Source organism: Pleurodeles waltl, chromosome 4_1, assembly GCF_031143425.1.
Source record: "Pleurodeles waltl isolate 20211129_DDA chromosome 4_1, aPleWal1.hap1.20221129, whole genome shotgun sequence".
NCBI lineage: Eukaryota > Metazoa > Chordata > Amphibia > Caudata > Salamandridae > Pleurodeles > Pleurodeles waltl.
Window position 1 is genome coordinate 540,751,513 of NC_090442.1, and position 23,982 is coordinate 540,775,494.

Consider the following 23,982-nt stretch of genomic DNA (forward strand, 5'->3'; position numbering starts at 1 on the left):
CTAGAGCATGCCAAATTTCGAGTCAGATGAAAGTGACAGTCTACTCAGATAGTTAAAATAGATTCATTATTGTGCGTGACTTTGGCCAAATATGGTCACAGAGAGGTTTCTTAACTTCTGGTTCACCAATAAGAAATGGGGAGAAAAGTCATGAGTTATTAGCTTTTCAAAAATCAGAGAACATTGCTGTGCTAAAATGCAGTGCACATCAGAGATCACAAGATTGTGTAATTGGGAAATGCATATGCAGATCAGATGCAACATTTTGTGCCCTGAATGGCATGTCTTTCAAAGGAAATTGGGAATTGTTACCTGAAAATGATTAAATGTATCCAAATTTCACTATGCAGATTATTGATTCTTTGGAAGAGCTGAAGGCTCTACAAGATAGTGTTTCTAAAGAAGAGTGCAAGGATTGGATCATATTTAAGTGTGGCCAGAGGCAGGATGATGTCTGGGTTACAGCAGAAGGGAAGGTAGTTCTGCCAAATAGTCTACTGACTCAAATGACTAGATACTATCATGCACACATAGGGAGAGATGCAATGGTTTGAAGTTTTAAGCAACACTGGTTTAATCCAAAGTTTAGACAAGTTGCCGAAGCAGTTTGCCATAGATGCATAGTTTGATAACAAATGAACGTTGGTAATGGGACAGTAGTTAATATGGGACATATTGGTGTGGCAGGAGGGCCATTTAGCAGAATTCAAATGGGTTTCATTGAGATGCCTGCATGTGCTGGTTTGAAGTATGTGTTGGTGATTGCATGCATTTTCATTCACTGGATTGAGGCTTACCCTACAAGGAGAAACAATAGTCTCACAGTAGCAAAATTACTGCTTAGAGGGTTAATTCCACATTTCGGTTTCCTGGTCTCTTCGGAATCAGATAGATGAAGCCACTTCAACAATGATTACAGGGCGAGAAAGCGAAGAACTGGAGACTGTACCTGGAAAAGTTCCAATTGATTTACCCACTCCTGTTTCCAACGAAGTTGAGAGTATCCTGGAAGAGGAGGGTGAATCATCCACAAATGAAGTGATAAAATAACTGGTTCAAGGAGAACAAGACAGAGAACCGGTTGAGAGAAACACTGATCAGAGAAGGGTTTTAGAACCGTCTTGCGTTAGACATTCTTTTAGCAAAAGAGGGCAGAGTTTGCAAATTACTTGGTCTGCGTCACTGTTGTTTATACATACCGGACAATAGTAAATTAGTTAGAAGTTTAATTAGCAATTTAACAAAAGATACAACAAAACTAAAAGAATCAACTGAAACTACTGTTTGGGAAAAAGCTGACAAAGGAATTGCTTCAGTGGGAAATTGGTTTGGCAACTTGGTAGAAGGTATTGTAATAAAATTAGTTAAATGGATTTGGATTATTGTGTTTTGTCGAATTTGGGGAATATATAAAATCTCAAATGATTAAAAGAAGAACATTTGAAAAGAATCAGAGGAGGGTAGATGCTCAAATGGAAAGATTTTATAGGAGAAATTCAAGGAGAAAGAAAATGTATAAAACATGAATGAATCAAGATTTTATATTATGAAATAAACATTTATTTTGAGTTTTTGTGTGATGACATATATAGTCATCAGAGGAGGGGTTGAGAGAGCTGAGATTTTCTTGATAAATTACTTTCTTGGTTCGGGATACACTAAAGGTACCTTAATCCCATATCTCTCTAAACTAAATTCTACCCACTTCATGGTTACACTTGCAATCAGAGCAATAGCATTTATGTTAAGTCTGTTTAGTTTTCATTTTCTATTTCATCACTTCTTTGAATACCCAAACTGTGTAAACTCTTTCCAGTCACTTTAATATCTCTTTAATACCTGGCTTTGTATCTTGTGAAATGCGAAAGGTGGCACTCTTTCAGTAGGGTGAAATTTAAGCTCTTTCATGCTCTGTGGTATACCACTCTTCCACTTTATTGAATTCCAGGCTATGCAGTGTGGTATGGTCATTCTCCTTAACAGCCTCCTTCAAAATGTTTTTGAAGGCGACCCAACTAGAAGTTGTTTCTCACCAACACCTCTTTTGTTTCTTGATGAATGATTACGTTCCTAGGTTTCAGTAGTTTATTTTATTGTTCTTAGCTACCACCCAATGTGTGGCTGTGTCTTCTGTCCTCTTGAATGTTAAACATCCCATTCTTCAGCTTTCTTGCAAATGTTTTTAGCCTACAGCAGAGTTATGTGAAATCATCTACACAAGCTGCATCATCCCTATTTTGACTCCTAAACAATCCTTCGACATCCACCGGTTTGCATGCCATACTTTCCCCTTAGACTCTTTCCAACATGTCCTTCTTGAGATAGTTCCACTGTATGATCTTACCAGGTCCCCAGTGAAACACCTGATGGCATATTTCGATTCTACCCGCAACTTATTGTACTCTCAAATTTCTTCCTTTTCCTTTTCACTTGTAGATAGTAAATCCGTGCATGTGGCATCTCAGAACACGATGAAGTCCCTCCTTTTCACTCAGAGCCTCAAGCTATTTGTTCAATGCGAGCTTCATTGAATGCCACAAGGGCCCATTTTTCAATTCTCCTACAGTTTCATAATTCATTTGAGAGTATATAACCCACTTCCGTATACAATCAGCTGGTATTCAACTTTCTAAGGTAACCATGAGGTGACATGAAGTGCTGTTTAAACTCGCACATTAAAAAATCTTAAAAAGCAAATCTCTTAACATGTTCAGTAATTCAGGTGGATTCCAGTGACCGAGTTTACGACTAAACATAGGCTGTTGCATAAATGGATGATGACCTGATATTTGGTGGAAGGGACAGTATGTCCAAAAGCTGTTTTCATTGCACAACAGTATCTGAGCTATGGCCAAACAGTGTAGGAGGCTGGCTCAGTGTATGGTGTACACCTATAGGTGATCCACCATGCATTAAGCCCAGGCAACTCTTATTGATGGTGTAAGTAGTTCCTCATAACCAAAGCTTTCAAAGGGTAACTGTGGAGAGCAGCTAAGGCTTATCGGGGAGATTGTAAAGCAGTTGCACCACCACTAAGTCAGTCAGTGATTTACGCACAAGAAAGAACCATAACAGTGTTAGAAAAATAGAATATTACTTATGTAAGCACAGCAACTAAACTATCCTTGGTATATCTCTTAACCGGAGATATGAACACTTTCAGGACTCTTCTCAGAGGACCCGTTGAGACAAGAGAGGTTCATGAGTGCCCCCACCTGTGGATACCCAGAGAAGAGGAGTACCTACATCAGGGAACCCAGATGCATAGGGGTGAAGTCGTGTTGGAACCTCCCATTGAAGTCAATATGGGCCTTAGTTGTCCAGCTGCTGTCGTGACCTGTGGACCTGATCGTTGTAAAGGAGGCATGGATCCTGGATGAAGACGACCTGCAGAAAGAAGGGACATAGACCAGACCACCCAGGGGGCGCTGGAGGGCAAAGCCCAACCTTCTTGTAGATGCCTTCCTGTTGGATAGTTGTCGTGGAAATGCAGCTGCAGCATCCAGGTGATGCTGAAGGATCCCAGGAGTCATCCACAAGCTGTCCCATGCCAGTTGTCAAATTGTAGAGTCGTCAGTGACCAACAGGGCCACCAACAAGCCGTGGCAAATGCAAAAGAAGAGATGCAACATAGTTGCAGAGGGTAAGGACCTGCAAGGTCCAATGGACTCAAATTTTACAGGTAAGTCAGGGCCTGCCCTTGGCAAGAAGGAGAGCTACAAGAAATCGATGGAGACCCCCAGAGGACCCACTGGCAGCAGACACAGGGATTCGCGAGGAGGCCTCAGCAGCACAAAGAAGATGGATGCTCACGTTGCAGGAGTTGCAGGGAGGGTGTCAGTCTTGAAGCTATGTGATGCTTGAGGTTGGGGCTTCTTGGATCTAGGAGATCTTTGGACTGAAGATTCAACAAGCCTTGGCAGTGACAAGCAAAAGCGGTGAATGGGGGTTCTGTTCCAGCAGCTCCAGTGAGGGACCACTGACTTTCCAGTTGCAAAGAAGACAAGTCAGAACTCTGGAGATCCACAGAACCACCACCTTTGTTGCAGAGCCTTGAGAAGTCTGGGGGACAGCAGGGTCCACAAACGGGTAGTCGCCATCGAGGTTCCTGCGGACGCAGTGGAGTGACTCCTTCACTCCAAGGGAGATTGCTTCTAGATGTCCTTAGTGCAGGCAGAGTCCTTGTGCTATGGAGGCTGCACGGCCACGGAAGTTGCAGAATCCTTCCAATACCAGGGGAGAAAGTTGCAGTAGGAGCCCTCCTACTACTTACTTGTCTTGGTTCCTGGTGAAGTCCAGCAACAGAGTTCAGTGTCCAGGTTGCAGAAGCAGCCTAGAATATGAATCTTGTAGATGAATCTAGTCGATGTACCTTGCAGACAAATCTGGGGGTCCCATCGTCAAGGGAGCCCTTAAGTAACCCAGAAAGGGGTTTGGATGACTTCTTTAGTGACCCACCTATCGAGGATCAGGCACGCAACAATGCTGGATCGACCAGTCAGATGCTCCCAGGGGCTTCTGCTCATCTTATTAGCAAGATGGAAGAATCAAGTGGCCACCTAGCAGAGCTTTGGGCACCTCCCTAGGGGAGCAGCTGGACAGGGGGTGGTCACTCTCATGTCCTTTTTGTGTTTTCGCCCCAGAGTGGGAGCCGGAGGCTCCTGCACTGGAGGAAAATGGTTTTACAAGGAAGGCAACAATGTGCCATTCAAAGCAGTCTGATGGCGTTATAGAGCACCCTGACTGTAGCCCAGCAACACCTATTTCTAAAGGAGAGATGCTAACACCTCTCCTCTATAGGAAATTCTTTGTCTGCCTTCCCCTGCCGGAGTTAAGCTTAGCAGCAGGAGAGTAGGATAGTCTCTGAGGTTGGCAGCGACATTGGCTTGCACGCAAAGTGTTAGACTTGGCATCTTTGCATGGCCTCCCCTAATCTTTTGCCTCTGCTTCCCAGGTTGTTTCTGTGTGCTGGACTCTGTTTTTGCTCTGGACACTTTACCACTACCGAGCAGTGCTAAAGTATGTGTTCCCTGTGTAAGTAATATGTGTAATTGGCTTTCCATGATTGGCATGTTTGATTTACTATTAAGTCCCCAGTAAAGTGCACTAGAGGTGTCTAGGGCCTGTAAATCAAATTCTGCTAGTGGGCTTGCAGCACTGTTGTGCAACGCACATGAGTAGCCCTATAAACATGGCTTAGACCTGCCAAAGCAGTGTCTGTGTGTGCAGTTTTAAAACTGCCAATTCGACCTGGCAAGTGTACCCACTTGCCAGGCATAAATCTTCCCTTATTCTACATGTAAGGCGCCCATAAGGTGGGCCCTAAGTAGCCCCATGGGCAGGGTACAGTGTATGTTAAAGGTGGGATGTGTACTGATGTATTTTACATGTCCTAACAGGGAAATACTGCTAAATTCAGTCTTCCCTGTTGCAAGGCCTATCTTTCTCATATGTTAACCTGGGGGCTGCCTTTAAATACTATTAATGCACAGATTCCCTTTGGCAGCAGATAGAAATGTGGAGTTTAGGGTCTCTAAACTCACAATTTAAAAATACATCTTTTAGTGATGGTGGTTTTTAGATTGTTTGTTTGAAAATACCACTTTTAGAAATTAGCGTTGCCATTTTCTTGTTTAGACCATTCTGTGACTCTGCCTGTTTGTGGATTCCCTGTCTGGGTCAGACTGACAGTTGGGCTGTTTGTGAATCCCCTCTAGACAGCGAGACAAAGGGAGCTGGGGTGCAGCCTGCATATCCTGATGAGCCATCTGTGCTAGAGTGGAGGGAGGAGTGGCCACTTAGACCTGAATGGGTGTGCCTGCCCTCTCACAATGCAGTCTCCAACCCCCTGGTGTGTGTCTGGGTCCTGGCCTGGGCAAACAAGGGAGACCTCCCTTTGAAGTTTGTCAACCTCAAAGGCCGAAAGGAGTATGAGTATTGGACCCAAAACCCCTGAAAATCAGTTTACTTCGGGAACGAAGAGGAACCTCTGCCAAGGAGAAGAGCTGGAGGAGACGTACAGACCCTTTTCCTGTGATTGTATTTTGCTGGGTTGGCATGGAGTAGCTGCTTCTACTTGAAAGAGGATGAAGGCTGACTTTTATGTGACTTCCCACTAGTGAATGTTCTCCAAGGGCTTGAACTGAGATTGCCCCCTGTTGTTGAAGCCTCAGGGACATCAAAGACTTCTCTCTGCCAGCACCTGGACTCTCTGCTGAGACTCCTGCCCTGACAAGTGGCCCTAACCTGTCTATGGGCCCTTGAAAGGTAAAGGTGGTGGAAAAGAACAGAAATCCATGCACAGACCGCCATGCGGGTAAACTTTTGACGCACCATCCACAACGCGGCTGATAACACGCTGTCAGCCTTGCGGCTAAAATCGACACTCCACCTGCATCGCGACTGGACGATCGATGTATCGCGGCTGGAGAAAGAATGCGCAACACCCGCTAGCGGCTGTTAAAAACAAAGCAAGCCCCACGGAGCGAGGTATCCTGACACTGTGCGACTGGATTTCGAATGTAGCATCGCTGGGTGTGAAATATCAATGCCAAGCCTGCCCAGACCCAAGATGCCCGTCTAAGAATCGACGCACCACTCTCTTGCAGGAGAGAGGAAACTACACACGCCGACCCGACCGGAGAAGGAATGACACACGTTCTCACTTGTAAGTGAAAAATCAAAGCACCACTGGCCTTTTTCGACACACGCTCGCCCATGCAGATTTATATTTTACAAAGCACCCTCACTGTTTTCTAAGGATTAAGACTCTTATTCTTTTTAAAATTCCTATCTTGACTTGTGTGTGTTGGATTTTTGTTGTTTTGGTCTTGTTTGATGTAGATAAATATTACCTATTTTTCTAAACTGGTGTCCATTTTGCAGTGTTTTCACTGTATTACTGTGTATTGGTACAAATACTTTACACATTGCTTCTGAAGTTAAGCCTGCCTGCTCGTGCCAAGCTACCAAGGGAGTAAGCGGGGGTTAACTGAGGGTGATTCTCCTTTACCCTAACTAGAGTGGAGGGTCCTTGCTTGGACAGAGGGTAACCTGACTGCCAACCAAAGACTCTATTTCTAACACAGACCCTGCAAGGCTGCACAGTTAGACATGGGGGATCCTCTAAGGAACCCCAAATGTACATGGTATCATACAGCTAACACTGGAATTGGTGTAGATGCAGCCTGTGTGAGGCTTATGAGTAAGGAGATAAAACAGCTCTGGCCTTCCTAAGCTTTCGGCAGTGCTCGTAATATACCTTAACCACATGATTTCATGCCCCAGGCACATGCCAAACAATCAGAGATAATCCCCCTGTTAAATTTGGTGTGCTTATTCCCCCATACCGCGATCCAGATGAGAAATGGTGCAAGCTTAATTTGATCCTTCACAAAACCCAAGCCCAGTTTGTCATATAGGAAAATGTTGGGACTACCAGTCATCTGCAGAACCAATTCCCTTCTTGTTGTAAGTAGCAACAGTCCTGATACCCCCTAGATTGAGGCCCCAAAAGTTATGATCAGTAAGCACTTACGTTTGTACACCTCCAGTAGGTGCAGGATTGTTTTACCTACTCTGGACGCCAACCCCAATGCAGTATTAAAGCTTAAACAGACAGGGTAACCACCTAACCCGAGAATCAAAGGTTACTCCTAGATAGGAGAACTCATTCACTTGACAGATATTTTGCCCCTTTATCTTAATGGTCCCAGTTTTCCAATGTGGTTTCCAGTAGACTGTTGAGGTCCCTAAAGGCTAAGTACAGTGATCCTTTTTTGGCAAATGTGTATTTCTCTATTAAAAGTTGTAAATTTAAACACTGCTCTTGTGTACCCAGCCCATCCCGGAGGGCATACTGCACAAAGCTAAGAATATTGTTTCCAGGGGCCCAGTCTTCAATTCGTTTGAGAATAGCATGCCCCCAATCTTCACCATTAAGTCCAACAATGAAATTGGTCTATAAAATCGGGGATCCATCCTGATGCATTCCTTAAATGCAGGCACTATTTAAGCAGATTGCCAGGAAACAGGTATTTCCTGTAAGCCAGCACCATTGAGAGCATTGATGATGGTAGATGCCACAGGGGAATATTCCCCTTTTAAAGGTCCTTGGGTACTCTTTTGTGACCAGGCACGTTTTTGGTCAGTGGAAGAATACAGGAAAACTACGTAGAGGCATTTCTAAACACTAATGGCTAGTTCATTTTTTTTGTGTTTTTTTGTAACTGCTTCATTAATGTCAGAGCTCCAGAGGAATTGGCACACAATCCGTTTATGATCTTAAATGCTAATTATTCACATCTTTATAATATGCAATTTTTTTCAATTTAAATAAACCTAATGCTAATGGACTAGCTAGAGAATCAGGAACTACTACTTAATTTTGGATGTCCATTGGATTAGTCTGCCTAGCAAAGAACATGCAGTGGTCTGACTTCTATTTAATTAGAAGAAATTTAGATTGTATTAAGATTGTGTACATAGAACTGGAAAGTGGGTGGATCCGGAGTTGTCTCAAAACAGTGCCAGTCTCAGGATATTCACACACTCATGGGCATGTAAAAGAAAGCAGGCTCAGAGAATGCATAGGTGTGACAGAAAAAGGCCTGTATGTCTTAGAGGTGCACAAAATGCAGGGTTTCGTAGATACACATGTTTGAATCGCTCTTGAGCTGCGAAACCCGTGGTAATCTTCAAACACCAGTTTCAGTGACCAAGGCCCTAAAAGAGCCATAAGCAGTGTGAGTTTAGTAATCAAACAACCTCACACAGAAAGCCCCCAAGCTTAAACTCTTATGTTACACTGAGTGTCATGCATGAAAAAGCGAGTCCCTTAAGAACTGTGCTCTGTCTTCTCTTTGACAGTTGGATTTAATTGCTTTCCTTGGAATTGTTTTCATCCATATTGGCACCACCTTTTTCAGTTTGCTGCTTTTTAATTTTGTACTAGAGGATTTTTTTTTTTTTTTTTTTTTAAGTGTCTGCTTTGTTAAGGAATTTCCTGGGAAAGCCCTATTCAGTGCTTTAATCTTCTGTGGGTGAAAAAACTGGATAAGGAAGCTACTCAAATTTACTGCGCCTACTGAGAGCATAAGGCTAAGGATATCAGGATCTGCAGAACATTTCTTGAAAAGACTTTAAGTGACCTTGAGTTTTGGCTTTGAAGTGGCTCCAAAAGGAAGGTAGGTTTAGTGATCGCCTTCAAAGGATGCACTTCTTCAATGTGGCCATCCAAAAGATATCAGAAATATCATTTTGAGGAAAATATGACTTCAGGAAAATGGCACAGGCTGACGGACTGCCATCTGTCTCTGTGAAAGAAGTCAAAAGTCTGAGAGGGAACAGGACGTTTCATATAAGTTACATGTTGAGGCATTTTCCTTTCTGTCTCAATCTATGTGTAGGTAACAGCTGCTCTCACTTTGCCTGGTGCTGCACTTCTGTCTTCTTTACTCCCTGCCAGAGCGACAACTTCATCTGCAGGTTATCTTTCACCATTAACAAGAATATCATTGATGACAGCACCATAGAGTAGGACACCATCAGTTACTGCATCATTGATTCCAACCAAAATGAAGGTGACACTGGAACAATATGTGGGCTAGGTTCTTTCAGATCCCGCTCCAAGTAGAAAGCCACCAGAGCTACTAGAAACAAAGCACAAGTCTCCAGCAATTGAACAGGTACTTCAGGAAGGTATCTTTTTGAAGGTTCATTCTGGATAAAGTACTGCAACTGCTCTAGTAGTGGAGCTTTATGGTGTCACTAGAGCTCCAAACTACATATTGCCTTATCCCAGTTCATCCCACAGCAGTGCAGGCTCTCATGATTTGAGATAGCCAGATGCTGCCACCACTTCAGGGTCCTGCCCTTCTGCTTGAAGTCTTCTCCGAGGATATTCCCCAGTGCATGACCCCATTGATGTTCTTCCTATGTTGAAGACATTGGCTGTATCCTTACATCAACAACTGGCCTATCATCAGAAAACTTTACTTGGTAGTCCAAAAATTCTTGGCATTCTGTTTGACGCTTTTCCACAAGGTGGGTTTAACTCTGAACTCAAACGCATCTTGCCTCATCCTATCCGCTTACAATCAGCTCCTGGAAGCAGTCGTCTGCACAAGATCAAGGAAGCATATTGATCAAGAGAAAGAATACACAGATTTCAGATATTGACAAGGCTTGTTCAGAAGATGTCTCGTTCTTCAAATCCCTGTTAAGCATGTTGTCATTCTTTATGCCACTCATTTCTAACTGTTGCACCCTTTGCAAGATCAGTTGGATACTCACAAGGTGCAAAATACTGGTTCATTTGACAACATTAAAATAATACCAACAATTTAAACAGCACTCCCCTGGTGGCTAGTTTGGGCAAACAACGTAGAAGACCTAACCTTGTTATAGAGCCGTGCTCAATTCATCATGAGTTTAGATGTATCTATTGAGGGCAGAAGAGACCATTTGCAAGAGATGGAGGAAATGGTACTGGTCCTGGGAAGAGAAATAACTGTATTTGAAAGCATAGGAGCTCATCAGGAGAGGCCTTCATTTGTTTCCACACATGTTTTGATAAGGGTGGACAACACTAACTCAAAATTGTATATAAAAAAACAAGGAGAATTAGATTGCTGTTGATGAAGAGTCACTTATGGAACTGGGCTATCAGCCGCAATATCTCGATCTGCTTAGAATCCATAACAAGTGGGAGGCTTCGCTCAGCTGTGAATTGATGGTCACACATGAAAAGGACCCGAACCAGACCCATCTAGTCAGTGTTTTGCGTCATTAGTGTCACCCAAGTCTAGTTGCAACTGCTTAGTGAAGGACCCACTATATTAGTTTGTGTGGGTCAGAATAACTTTTGTTCTGATAACGCATTGTTTTTTTTTTACCTGTGGCTTCCAGGTCACAAGATAGAAATGGAAGCAAATATTGCATGATATGTAGCAAATCTGAGCGGCACCTCTCTCAATGGACCAAACACTTCATAGAAAAATAAATGTTAATAGTGGTAATGGAAAAAAATCAGAGGGTAATGGAGAGAGCAAGAAAGAGAAAAGGAAATGAGACTGCAAAAAAGGAAAAGATCGTATGAAAATAAAGCAAGATTGATTGAAAGAAATAATGGGCAAATAATGGAAAGAAATGTGGGAAGAGAAAGAATAGGAGGAAGGAAAAATAGATAGTAAAAAAGAGGAAGAAAGAATGGAGTCGGGAAGAACAGTAGGGAGGAACTACACAAATAAGAAAAATGCGAGGGAAAGAAAGCAGAAAAACTAAATATGGAAAGAAGGAATGAGAGGAAAAACAGGAAGGAAAGGCAATGAAGCAGTTTCTGCCTAGTTGTCACTCATAAGACACATTGTAGGTTTCTTTTGGGAACAGGACTTACCGTTAGGTGATGCTTCTTATCAAACAAGTGTGCAGTATTGCTTTTAAGTTACATGTGGCAAACCGTTTTTCCTATTTCCCACCAATAGCAATAGCAGTGAAAGCACTTAATCCATTTAGTTCAGTGAAAGCCAAAGAATTCAGACTGTTATTCATCCCTCTGCAATGCCACGAGTGGTAAGAGGCTAAGATAAATCCACTTTTTTCAGAATTTAATTGAATCTTTGCACAGCTCACTGATCACAACTGTTTATTTACCACTTTATATCATTCCCATGTATTGCGTCAAAAGGAAGTAAGAGTCTAGTAATAGAAAATAATCAGCTGCGCATGCCATACCTCAAGGACCTTGAGTGAGTCGTCATCACCGTTGATGCCTGAAAGCAGCCTGTTACCTAAAAATGGCAGAAGCCACAGCAAGAGGTTCCAGCTACTGGAACTTGGAAAGACTTTAGATAGAACTCACGATGTTGTGTGGCAAGGAAATGTGTAGCACTGCCAATTGTATTGGAGCCATACCATCCTCAATGAACAATCTGATTCATGCATCTAAAACAAGCAATAAAATGGCTCTGGGAATTAACAAATTTGAGGTATACATTAGGAACATAGATGGCATAGAGTAAAAACTGACTTAGCATCTTATTATATAGAAAACAGAGGTCTCTAAATCAAACCCATTGTATACTGAGATGGAATAGGAACAACTATCTGTGTATTTCCATCATTAGCATTGCAGCCCTGAAAATAAAAGCTAGTAAAAACATTGAAAATAACTCCGTCCATCTTCTCCACTAACAATCATTTGGTGTATACAAATCTCAAGACACAAAATATGATTGTAACAGAATAAGCAAACAGGTCAAGGTTTGTGTGGGCCTTCAGAATGCCAGACTGTTTGAAGAAACTAAGCTAATACGTATGGTAAACTAATAGCTAACTACTTTAAAATAAAAACATGTAGGTCTTTAATAAACCACTTTGTGACATCTCAGTGCACAGCACATGTGCAGTTCAGTCCATTAGGGATTTCTAGAATCCAAACAAACACATGTAAATCCTTTCCTCCAGAAGTCGCAAAAGCAGGAGCCCTTATTAATATAGATTGTAAATCTTGGTTACACATACCACTTTGATCCTTCTCTGAAATAGTAAAATGATTAAGATGGAAAACTGTCTCCCAATGTGGGAATGTTTTTTTTTACACTGGCATATATATTGTCTAAAAAGGACCCATTTGAGTTGTGTAGCCAATTTAAGAAAAACACAAACTCCAGATATTGGAGTATTCAACCTTCCTAAGTAAAATCATTATGTTTCTAAGCTGCAACTTTGACTTAGCCAAACTGTTGCATGAACACAATAAAAAAAAGCATTAAAAACCTGCACTCAAACCTTTCCAACAGTATAAGAAATGACTGGATCAAAGGCCTGAATTTTCATTTTCATGTAAAAGATAATCACTGGAACTACATATTCAAAACTTCTCTTGAATCAAAATATTGTTTTTGATTGCCCAGTACAGATATATAATAGTTCATCACATCCTGTGAACTCCTCTTGGGTTATGTTGAATGCTGGCATTGCCATTCCATTAGAGGCAAACACATGTTCATATCTACCATGTAAGACCTTGATGGGAAAAGGTTCAATTGAGCATGAAAGATCTATGCAGTCATAAGCTAATAGCCTACCCCTTTGGTTCTGCCTAGGTGTCTTTGCAGATGGAATACTAAAAAAGAAAATATAAATTACATGTTTCTGCTTAGGTATTAAGAATATCTTAATATTTGTTGTAGCTGTGGGTAACTTAAAATGTTGAAGTTCTTGCAATATAAAAATTCCAGTGGAAGAAAAATATGGGACAAAATTTACCTCTGTCTCCCTCGGTCAAAATGTTCTTTAGTCCATTGGATATTATTTGATCCCATGCCCAGGTCTTCACTATCTCATCCCAAGAATTGATAAACATTTGAGCTCCAGATCACAGACCCATCTCACTCAGTCTTACATGCACAATTCTATCCTGCTTAGCACATCTCCATTCATAAGATCCTGAGTTGTAACTGCGCGTGCATAGTCATTTATTATTAAGTGCATTCTTGATCTCCCCTTTTCTGTTGCTCTTTCCTTTGTCTCATTATGGTTGTTTATGTAGATCCCACTGTGTTGTCTAATCTTGAATTGCTGCCCTTCCTTCCTCACTCAGACTTTTCCAACCACACTAGACTTCATGATGTTCAACTGTTATTTTGGTCTCATTGACAGATGACCAATTTAGTATTTATTTCTAAATCCTGTCAAGATGTTCCCCTGCAATCTCAAATACTGTATCATGATTCTTTCAATAAGGTATGCTCAAATTGTTCATGCTGTCCTGGGAGTTCATATACCCTTGTCTTTTGTCTGTATCTCTATTATAATTCTGCTTTATAAAATGTTTTAAACAAAGTATGCACAGCGTATAGTGAAAATTGTGAACTTGTTTTATTTTCTTTACGTTTATAATTAAATTACGATTTATATTGAATTTACATTTATATTTCATTTATATTGCATTTAACAAAAAGATCATGTTGTTTAATCGCAGCCATTTTGTTTACCCATGTTAGTCTTAGACTTACATTGTATGTGCTCTTCTGACCGATTCAGCCTCTTTTTTTTTTTTTTTTCACTGACAAGTGCAAATCAACTGTATCTTCTCTTGGGTCCTACTTTGTCTGTATGTGCTGAGTCCGATTCCTCTCCTCACTCCATCTTGGACCTTCACGCCAAGTACTTTGATTATTGAAACCTTTTTCTTCACTAAACCTCCCTCTTAGAGTAGTAAGCCTCCACCTATTAACCACACTTAGTATAATAACATCTGTACGACAGCCAAGCATGTTTTAGTCCAAACCATTAAAAATTGCTCTCAATCTGGTATTCCGACTGCTAGAGTTAACTACAAAGTGGTCCAAAAAAAGGCTAAAGTAGCTTGGGATACCTCTGTTAGGTGCCTGGGTACCTCCATTTGGGGTCATATCCTGGATGCTGTCTGATCAGGGAACCAGACAGCCTTTTGACACGATTAGTCATGGTGAAAAAACAATCATAATGAGGCCAGAAAATAACATTCTCCCCCAGGTTTGGGTCAGGCATGTTCAAGCACTCTACAGTGACAAAATTGCTGCCTCCCCCACTCCCACTATTGCAGATTGTGAAGAGCAAGATTGTGACCCTTTAAGAAAAAGCACCCCAAATGTCTGGGAATTAGATGATGACACAGGTTTTTTCTCACTAGATGAAATACATTGCGCTGTTTGCTCGAAGAAAATGGGTAAGGCCCTTGGGCCGGACAAGAACCCATTGTTTGGGCTCCTTATTTAAATCATGTTGCAGTGCCATCATGGCCAGCTCCCAAATCCCTGCTACCTGGAAAGTTGCAGAGATCATTCCTATTTTTTAAGAAGAGCCTCAAATCCGACCCAGTAAATTACCATCCATTAAGCCTTTTAGATGCAGCGCAGAAAATATTCTGCAAGCAAATCTTAAATCATTAACATGGATTGAAGACAAAAAGATTTGTTCTAGTTTAAAGCTAGGTTTCACTCTAAAACGAGCACAGTGGATCATGTTGTCAGATCCCAGCTCATAAGATGGAAGGTGGTGGACCTTAGTGGAGGCAGCCTTTACATGTCATTTGTCCAATCAAAAGGCAGCATTTGATATCGTCCCCAAAGAAAGGCTTTGGTACACTTTAAAAGCAATTGGACTTCCATCCTCCCTACTGAACATTATAGGGCGCCTCCACAGTGACAACTTTGCGTAAATTAGTTGGGGTTCCATGGGGAAACAACTGACCAGATAAAAGTGGCCAGGAGGCTTCGGCAAGGATGTGGCCTTGCCCTAACATTTTTCTCCTTTTTATATATGGTTGTATTGATTTTTGTATTCAGTCAGGGGATTTGTAAAACACACTACTCACCTGTGAGGGTCTGAAGGCACTGAAGAGGGGAGGGGTGGGGGAAAGTGCTGCTACAATTGAATTGTGATAGTGATTCCCTTGTTCTGGGGGTACAAAAACGTCTGCCCTATTGTTTGTGGATTATACTTTGTTAGTGTCCAAAACACTAAAAGGAATCCAGACCTTATTAGCCAGGTTTAAATTATCTTGCACTAACCATGGTTTAGCCATAAATAGTAAAAAAAACAAGGTCATGGCAATACACCTGCACAGACATTTAGAGGGGTATTAAAGTTAGAGGATGAGGATCTTGATTGGTTTATTGACTTTGACTGCCTTGGAATCAGCTTATCTAGTGGTAATGCCTGGGTTGGTCAGATCACAAAGAGCACACTTTTGTTAACTCACAGGGCAACAACTATATTGAGATTCTCAAAAAATACTTCCCTTCATCCCATATCTCCCTTTTAGAAATTTTGGAGCACCCAAGCAGTGGCAGCAGCAGTCTGAGGTGTAACTTTTGTGGTTACTATAACATAGATGCAATAGGAGCTGCTGAAAAAAAAAAAGAAAAAACGATTTTTTTAGGGTGTACTTAAACTCCCCCAGAGTGTACCCCATTAGTTTTAAACTTGATATGTGTATGTAATGTATTCTCTCTGAAGTGAGACTCATGCCAGTCGTATATTGGTTGAGGATCTAATTGATTACTGAGCTCGAACCTAACAGGGTAGGTCTGAGAGATATTCTGAATAGGCAAAAGGAAGTGGTGATGCTACCTTGGCAAAGGTATGTAAAGCAGGTGTTAATCTCTCTGCGTCTGACTGACTTCAGGACTAATCCAGTGTCCATCACTTCTTGCTCTACTAGAATGGTGAAAACCCTCTTTTGGGATAATGAAGAGAGGAAAATTACCCAATCACTAAACACTGCCTCACTCACAAATAGATTTCTTGAGATAAACCATTTTGCTGGTTCGAGCCGTTTATGGATGAGATTGACCCATCTTTTACTAAAGCCCTTTACATGAGGTTCAGGCTAGGTGCCCTTCCACTTGCAACTTTCACTGTGAAATGGAAAGGCCCCACCGAAGGCATTAAACTTTGCTAAATATGCACCAAATTGGAAGAATCTGATGGACATTTTTTATTTTTCTGTCTAAGGTACACTAGGCAGCATAAGTGCTGGATTGTGCCCCTCTGTTGAACCTCGGAAAACTTGTCAACTTTTGATCGCACTGAGAATCTGTAGGCCAGATACCACACTTTATATTTGATTTTCAGTTGCTAAATATCTTGAATGTATCTAGCCTATTCAGTCCAAGATCTTATCCCGTTTGGCTCTTCCTGAGGATATCTCGACCAACTAGAAAGTGTATTATTGATATGTTTTTTCTATTAATCTACTTGTATGAATATATACAGTACACCTTGTTAACCTTTCATTTATGATATTGCACTTTACTGTTTGGGGCTAGAAGAATATGAATTCCCCTTCTCTAATTAAGCTTTTTATATCTAACCTTTTTAATTTGTGTCAGCTTAAACTTGTAAAACAGAAGTACCCTTGAGCATATGACTAATAAGTAATTTTTATAATAAACCTTCTATTGTCCTTGCACAAATGCACTCTCTCAAAGTACTTTATTATCCTTCTATTATGCATGGATTTGTATTTATTTTAACATGTTGTTTGACAATTATCTTGATTATTTGATGTGTTGTAATATTAGCAACATTGTATATTCATTGTGTTGCTTTTAAGGTCTTCGACCAAAATAAAGTGCTTGAAACAAACAAAATGTTATTTTATCTGTATCTTTTCAAGGTCCTGTTGGTGCATTTTTATAAGAAAGCACGGCACCTGCTGAGACTACCACTGTCTCAGTTCCAGTTTGTCAGGTGTATCCCTTCCATTGCTATTCATTTGGCAAGAACACATTAAAAATGTTGATTTTTGAGAGGATTTAATGTACCATGATCATTGACCCAGGGAGGCAAAACGCTGTCTCACTGATTGGTTATCTTTACATTAATAAGCATTGTTTAGCCTTCAGATAGGCATGAAGACATTGATTTTCTTTCACAAAATGGAAGTGTAGTGGAAATTCAAAGGTTTACCTGCTACCATTGGTGCCGGGTTTCAGCTTGGAGCTCCTACAGCTTCCTCCTTGACATACTTTAGTCATACCCATGTCTCCTCGGGTTGTTAAAAAACAAGTTTGTTCACATAATGTACCCATGTTTCACTTTTGGACTCACTAATCCACATATTTTTTTTATCTGCAGAAGGCTCTAAACTGTAGCATATAGACCAAAAGCAAAATATATATATGTAACATCTCTTTTAAAAAAAAAAAGCCTTCATTGTTTGGTAATTATTACCGTAAAAGCTATCATCCCTGTGATTCTGAAAATCATGACATTCATGGCTGGCTTTTCTTTACGTATTATCACCAACACAGTGTAGTTTTAAATTCTGAGCAGCAGAGATGTTTTCCAAAGACTTTTCTTGGGTGGTGACCTACTCTGTAGTCTTGGATACATTGTGCCCTGATGAAGTTAAGGGAGTTAATTGCCTATAACCATTACTTCATTGCCTTTACACAGCTTTGTAACCTTCAAATGGGCTCGGATCAGATGAGGTGAAATATTGCACCAAACGTCTTATTTCACCTTTAACCAATGAGGCAGGATTACTTGCCATGGGTTTGTCTGGTAGCTTGGCTCCCTCTTCTCAGTGGTATGCCTCTAATTTCACCTGCACTGTCCTTTGTTCACCTCTTTCCTCCTCGACTGGCATCTGGAGCAAGACTTATAAATGTAGAGAGTAAAGCCCAAACTGAATTGTTGATCCTCTTCAAGGAGCACTGCCTCTGATAGGCTGATTTCTCATTCCTTGTGCTAACATTACTTCATTTTGCTGTCTACTCCCCCATGCGTCCCAACTAGGCTTGACCCTGTACAGTGCTCTGTTGGTAGCCTGCTAGATTTGCTCTGTAGAGATACCAAATCATACATTACGCCCTTCTGGTATATTTTGAAATCTGTTTTGGTGTTCACTTTTTTCCTAACTCTCGCCATCATTTCCTTCTTCATATTCAGTATTCTCAATACTCATTAGTTCTTTCTAATAAAAGCACAATGAAAGTATATTTGTGTGGGGGAAATGAGGAATAGTTCACTTAAGTTTACAATGTAAAGCATTGCTTTATAAGATAGAACTAGCTTAAGAGAAGTTTAAAACAATAATAAGATTTGTCTTGGATGATTTTATCTGTGTGATACTGTGAAATCAAACTCAACTACTAGAACAAAGCAGATAGAATAAATATTCTCCCTACATATTGTTTTAAATTTATAGATTGGTAATTTACTTGGTTTTTAAGATGACATTTGTTTTACATTTCATGTTTTCCTGTCAGTGGCCATTGTGTTTACGTGTTTAGGTACTTTTACCTTTAGATTGGCATTACAAATATCGGAGATCAAAAGAAAATCTTTGAGGCTATCAGAGAGATGCAAGTGGAAGAGATAAGATTTGGAGACCTACCAGAGCTTATGAACATAGAATCCAGGTAATATTTGAAATATGTGGTTATACTATTTGTTTTGTAGAACAAGGCTGTCGTCCAAACTCATCAGTCTTCATTTCTTGCAGACATTATTGATTTTCTTACCAATCAGACAAGTGTGCTTCCTCTTTTCTTTCCTAACATCTCCTCTGAAACTGAAAGGATTCCTCGCACTCTGTAGGATAAGATTTCAGCTGGACAAAACTTAGGGGGTCATTACAACCCTGGCGGTAAAAAGACCGCCAGGGTTGTTTCGACTGAAGCACCGCCAACAGGCTGGTGGTGCTTCCCATGGTATTACGACCGCAGCAGAAGCGCCGTGGTCGCTCTGCCGGGACCGGCGGTTTACCGCCACTTCAGTCCCGGCGGTTTTAACCCGCCAGCTGCCCAGGGGATTTGAACCGCCAGGAAAAGGCTGGCGGTACGAGAAGTCGCAGGGGCCCCCTGACATGGCCCGTGCAGCTTTTCACTGTCTGCTGTGCAGACAGTGAAAAGTGCCACAGGTGCAACTGCACCCGTCGCACAGCCGCAACACTGCTGGCTCCATTTGGAGCCGGCTCCTGTGTTGCGGCCGTGAACAGCTGCCCGCCAAGGTTGTTATGAGGGCCTTAGTGTTTTACTACTGTTCCAAGTCCTGGTCTTGGTAATAGACCGCCAAGACACATTTACTCACAGAGTTTTGTTTGCTTCTGAATTGTTTATGGTTTTTAATCACTATAATCCAAAGGTGTTTTTTTATTTATTTTTATTGACGTTTTCAGAATTTATTTAGATGTTTAATTTCTCACACTTTATATTTGACAAGCTGGTGAACACTTGCAAATAATTTCTACCAGTGTCTTACAAAACACGTTCCCAAGACAGTATAAATGTGTGGTTGAGCTAACAACACATCACTATTTTATCAAGTACATAATAAAGTTTCCAAAGTTACGCAGCTCAAAAGGCATACACAATTGTACATTCACGAGATCTGTTCTGTTTCTGCAGAAACTCAAATGGGACAAGGAAGTCCGAGCATTTGCATCAAAGCAAGTTAGCAAACTACTTTTTCAAAACTACAGGAAAACAACTGTTTTAGCTACAGTAATAAAGCTTATAGAATTTTAAAAAATCGTTGAGTAAATGAACAGATTCTGTATTTGCTACACATGATAAAGGCAACATTTAACTTCCTTATAAGGCCATTCTTTAAATACCATTCTTTAGATCGCAGAATAAGAACTATACAAAACAAAGGGGAAAGACTAAAAATAATGTAACATGCAACTCATGATTTATATATTTTTATTTTTAAGTGTGGCTCTGTAAGTATATGTAAAGTTACAAAGAACTAAGATAGAGCAAAATGTGTGGGCGTGGATCTGGAGTCTTTAAACTGTTACTGGCATAGACTGTGCGATTGGACTGATATTCCCCCCTAAAGTAATATGCTATAATGTAATACATAGTTGTATGTGTTTTTAATGCATAAATAAACAATTTAAAAAAAAAGTTACAAAGAAAATTTGGATGGTTGTTATTTTAATCAACCCTTCATGTTTCACAAACTAATGTTGGAGTTACTGCCCAGAGAGTGTGTGGTTCAGAACTCAGAAACCACACTGTATGGTACAAACAGTAACATGCTATAGATATTGTGCTGAGAAATTTGGTACCTAATCCTACATACTATTTGCAGATGAGCTTTGTTGGGAAGATGAGGGCAACAAAATCTTATTAAGAAATGCATGATTGAAGGAAAGGCATTACCATAGCATACACATGGCTGGATATTTTCAGAGATTGCATTTAAAAATAATATTTTGAGCCAAATTATCGATGCTGACTGTGAGAGAGTGGGTCATTAGATGAAGTGTATGGTAGTCCTCTTCAGATAATAATGGCACTATTTCTAAGTTGGTCCAGTTAGGTCATAATAATTTAAACACAAGCTCAACCCTTGCTAGCTGTTGCACAGAGCAGAAAGGGTTCACTTCGGAGAAATCTGTGAAGCATTGACTAGTACCAAGGCACTTAAAAAGCAGGGATCACAAGACAATAAGAATCCCACTCCAGTTTATAGATAATGAAACATAAAACAATCAGATGCAGGGCACCGGAAATATGATTTTTCAAAGGTTTAGAGGTTTCTATCGCAAAAAAGTGTAAAGCACTAAATGCTGGTATCTGGTCGTGCTAGACCTGGTCAAAGTCAACAGCTAAGATTGACTGCAGTGGAGCATAGTTTGAATAAAGGGGGAAGGTTCGGTCTTGTGGAAAGTTTTACCTCTGAAACTTTTTTGGGGAGTTGAAGATCCTGATTAGGGCAATGCAGCAGACTGTGGCCGGGATGGGTTCCATGAGGGTGGATAGACATCAAGCAAAGTCCTGGTGAAGCTGATGACTTTTGGTAGGAAAGCTCCATGCAGAAGAAATTCAAAATCCATCTCAGGGAAGGTCCCTGGCCAGCCAGATGCTTCCAGATTCTTTTCTCAGTGTAAATTTCTACTTTCTGACTTAGAATTTGTTTTGGAAGTCAGACTTCTTTCAGTGGGACAAACCAAAAAGTTGACTGACTAGCGATGCAAGGTAGGCGGAGGTCCGATGGGAGCCTCTTGTTCTTTTTAGAAAAAGTTTTGAAAACATTTCTAAGTGGCCATTTTTGCAATTCTTGTTACGGAGAGAGTCCAGTCTTCACCAGCCCAGGGTCCAGGACCTTTTGAGCACCACTTAGAGGTTAGGAATCAATCTCCCTGAAGCCACCAGCAGGGTCCAGGAAAAATACAGTATGAACTGGTAAGCTGGAGTCAGAGTTTTGGGCTTCTTGCAGTTTTGTGTTTCTGGAGCTTAATGGGAGGCAAGACAACTAGCCCTTCCAGAACAACCTTCAATTCGGGGGAACATATAGGAGCGACTCCAGCCTGTGGGTTCTCTCTCCACAGGTTACAGTAGGTGCGGTGCTTGTTCTGAAATCGAGGGTTCAGTAGGTGCAGTCTTTCATCTGTCTTCCACAGGCCCCAAGGTGTTTTGAAAACTGTATCCAGTGGTGCACCTTTTATGGCTGGCACTAGCTTGTGGTTTGGGGGTGACTCACTAACCATTCCGGAAAATGTTTGCAGTGACAACCCTACCCACTTTGACATATTTTTCCGAGGGTTTGGCAAAAAGCAATCCCACAGCGCCCTACTATACCAAAATCCAATATGGTAGACTTTCTTCTCTTGATCAGAGCTCTGGTCACACCCCTGAAGTGTATCTAGAGAAATTAGCATTTCTCCCTGCAAAATCAGTTCAGGGACATGTTTTCCCCCTGCTGGGATTGGTCCCTCTCTGGCTACATGGACAATGACAGGCGTAGGTGTGAGTTACATTTGCCTGTGAATGGAGCTATTCCACTGATGTTTGACCAGTAGGTGGGCAGATCTCCCAGGCCATCTTTTCAAGAGGAGGTCACACTTCGCCCTAGCCAAGGCTCTTTTGTTCCCTTTCCTGGCAGCAGTGTAGACCTCCCAGCAGGCTGCCAGGTGGTAACTGGGGATTATATCTCAAAGGGCTTCTAGATGCTTTAGGCAGGAAAATACTGACTTTCTAAAAGCGGTATTTTAAATTAGTAATTTACTAACCATAATCTTGTATATTAAATTCCTATTAATGTGAGTCCTTGAACCATAGATCTAGTTATTTCCTAATTGAAGGCATACAATATAATGTGTTTTAGTTATTTTCTATTGGGGGTAGGGGGTTGCTTTACCACAGTGACTGCCAGGACATGTAAACTTTAAGTACACATGTCCTACTTTTTAAATACCAAATACTCTGACACTTTAGGGGCCTACCTTTTTGGGTACCCTATAGGTATTAATAAGGAAAGTTTAGACCTGGCAAAGGGTTTATTTTACCAGTTTGAATTAGCAATTCTAAAACTGCACACTCAGGCTGCAGGGGTGGACCTGAAGATGTGCTTTGCATTGTCACCTTTATGTTAGCCTAATACGTGCTGCAGTCCACTAGAGATATTTAACAGACAGGCCCTGGATACACAGGGTACTGTATACTCTGGACTTATAGGTAAGTTAAATATGCCAATCTGGATTAGCCTATTCTACATGTTTATGTGGAGCATATGTACGGGTGCTAAACAGTAGTACCGCAGCTTCCAAAGTCCCTACACCAGCAACTTCAGTCCACAAATTAGGAAGGTGGTCATAAAAAGTGCCTTTTCCCTGCACTGAACAAGTCATCTCAGCAACTATATGGTTGCCAAGGTAGTGACCTATGTTAGACATCTTTATACTTATGTGGACACACAATTTTTACTTATTAAAATACATTTCTTTCAGGTCTGCATTAATATCAGCCCAAATACAGATCTTCGTGCAAAAGCAGTTTTCAGCAGGTGGTTGTTACTGAATACAAAATGTGTTTTGGTGACCATTGGAATATTTAAAATGTAGCCACATCTTGGGACAATATCTTTCTAAACAGAGTAGTTGCTTGCTATTAAAGGCTCCCCTACCTTTCTGTCTTATGACCTGCACAGCGTCTTCACATTTCATTCAACATTTAATTAATGCAGTGGCTGGTTACAGTGAGGCAGTCCTGCCACTTGGTGACCTTGCAAAAACAACAGATGATGGACGGAATGCAGAGCAAATGAAACATTCACCCCCCAGTCACAGATCTGGGTTTAATCCATCAGTTTTTTTGCTTGCCATGCCATTTCAGTTTGGACCCAGCCATATGCAAATCAGTTCTTGACCCTGTTCACCATGGGAACAGTCCAGGCCGAACTGCCAGGCCAGGTCTTCCCTGAACCAGAAACCAGCATCCTGGGACCAGTTTCAGGGTATCACCCTTCATCAGCCAGGCTACCTTGCAAGCGATAAGGAGCGATTTAGAGCAATTGACTATAAATCTAGTTCCTTCATCATAGAGATGAAGCAGCTGAAAGAGCTGGGGCCTGCTAATGTGTGGTTGCCAGTTGAATGACTATTTGTTGTCCACATAAATGTGATGCAGTGTTCAGACTATTTTGCCACTGTAATCCCCAAATAAGAGCATCACAACACACCCAGGCGGCCAAGAG

General features: G+C 41.1%; 1 protein-coding gene across 1 annotated transcript in view; it reads left to right on the forward strand.

Moving 5' to 3' along the window:
• The window catches only part of ASZ1 (ankyrin repeat, SAM and basic leucine zipper domain containing 1), a 995,454-nt gene that overhangs the window by 740,054 nt on the left and 231,418 nt on the right, over positions 1–23,982 (forward strand). The window contains exon 10 of the mRNA XM_069228909.1: positions 18,805–18,917. Coding sequence (XP_069085010.1) covers positions 18,805–18,917 — 113 coding nt within the window. The remainder of the gene's footprint in view (positions 1–18,804; positions 18,918–23,982) is intronic.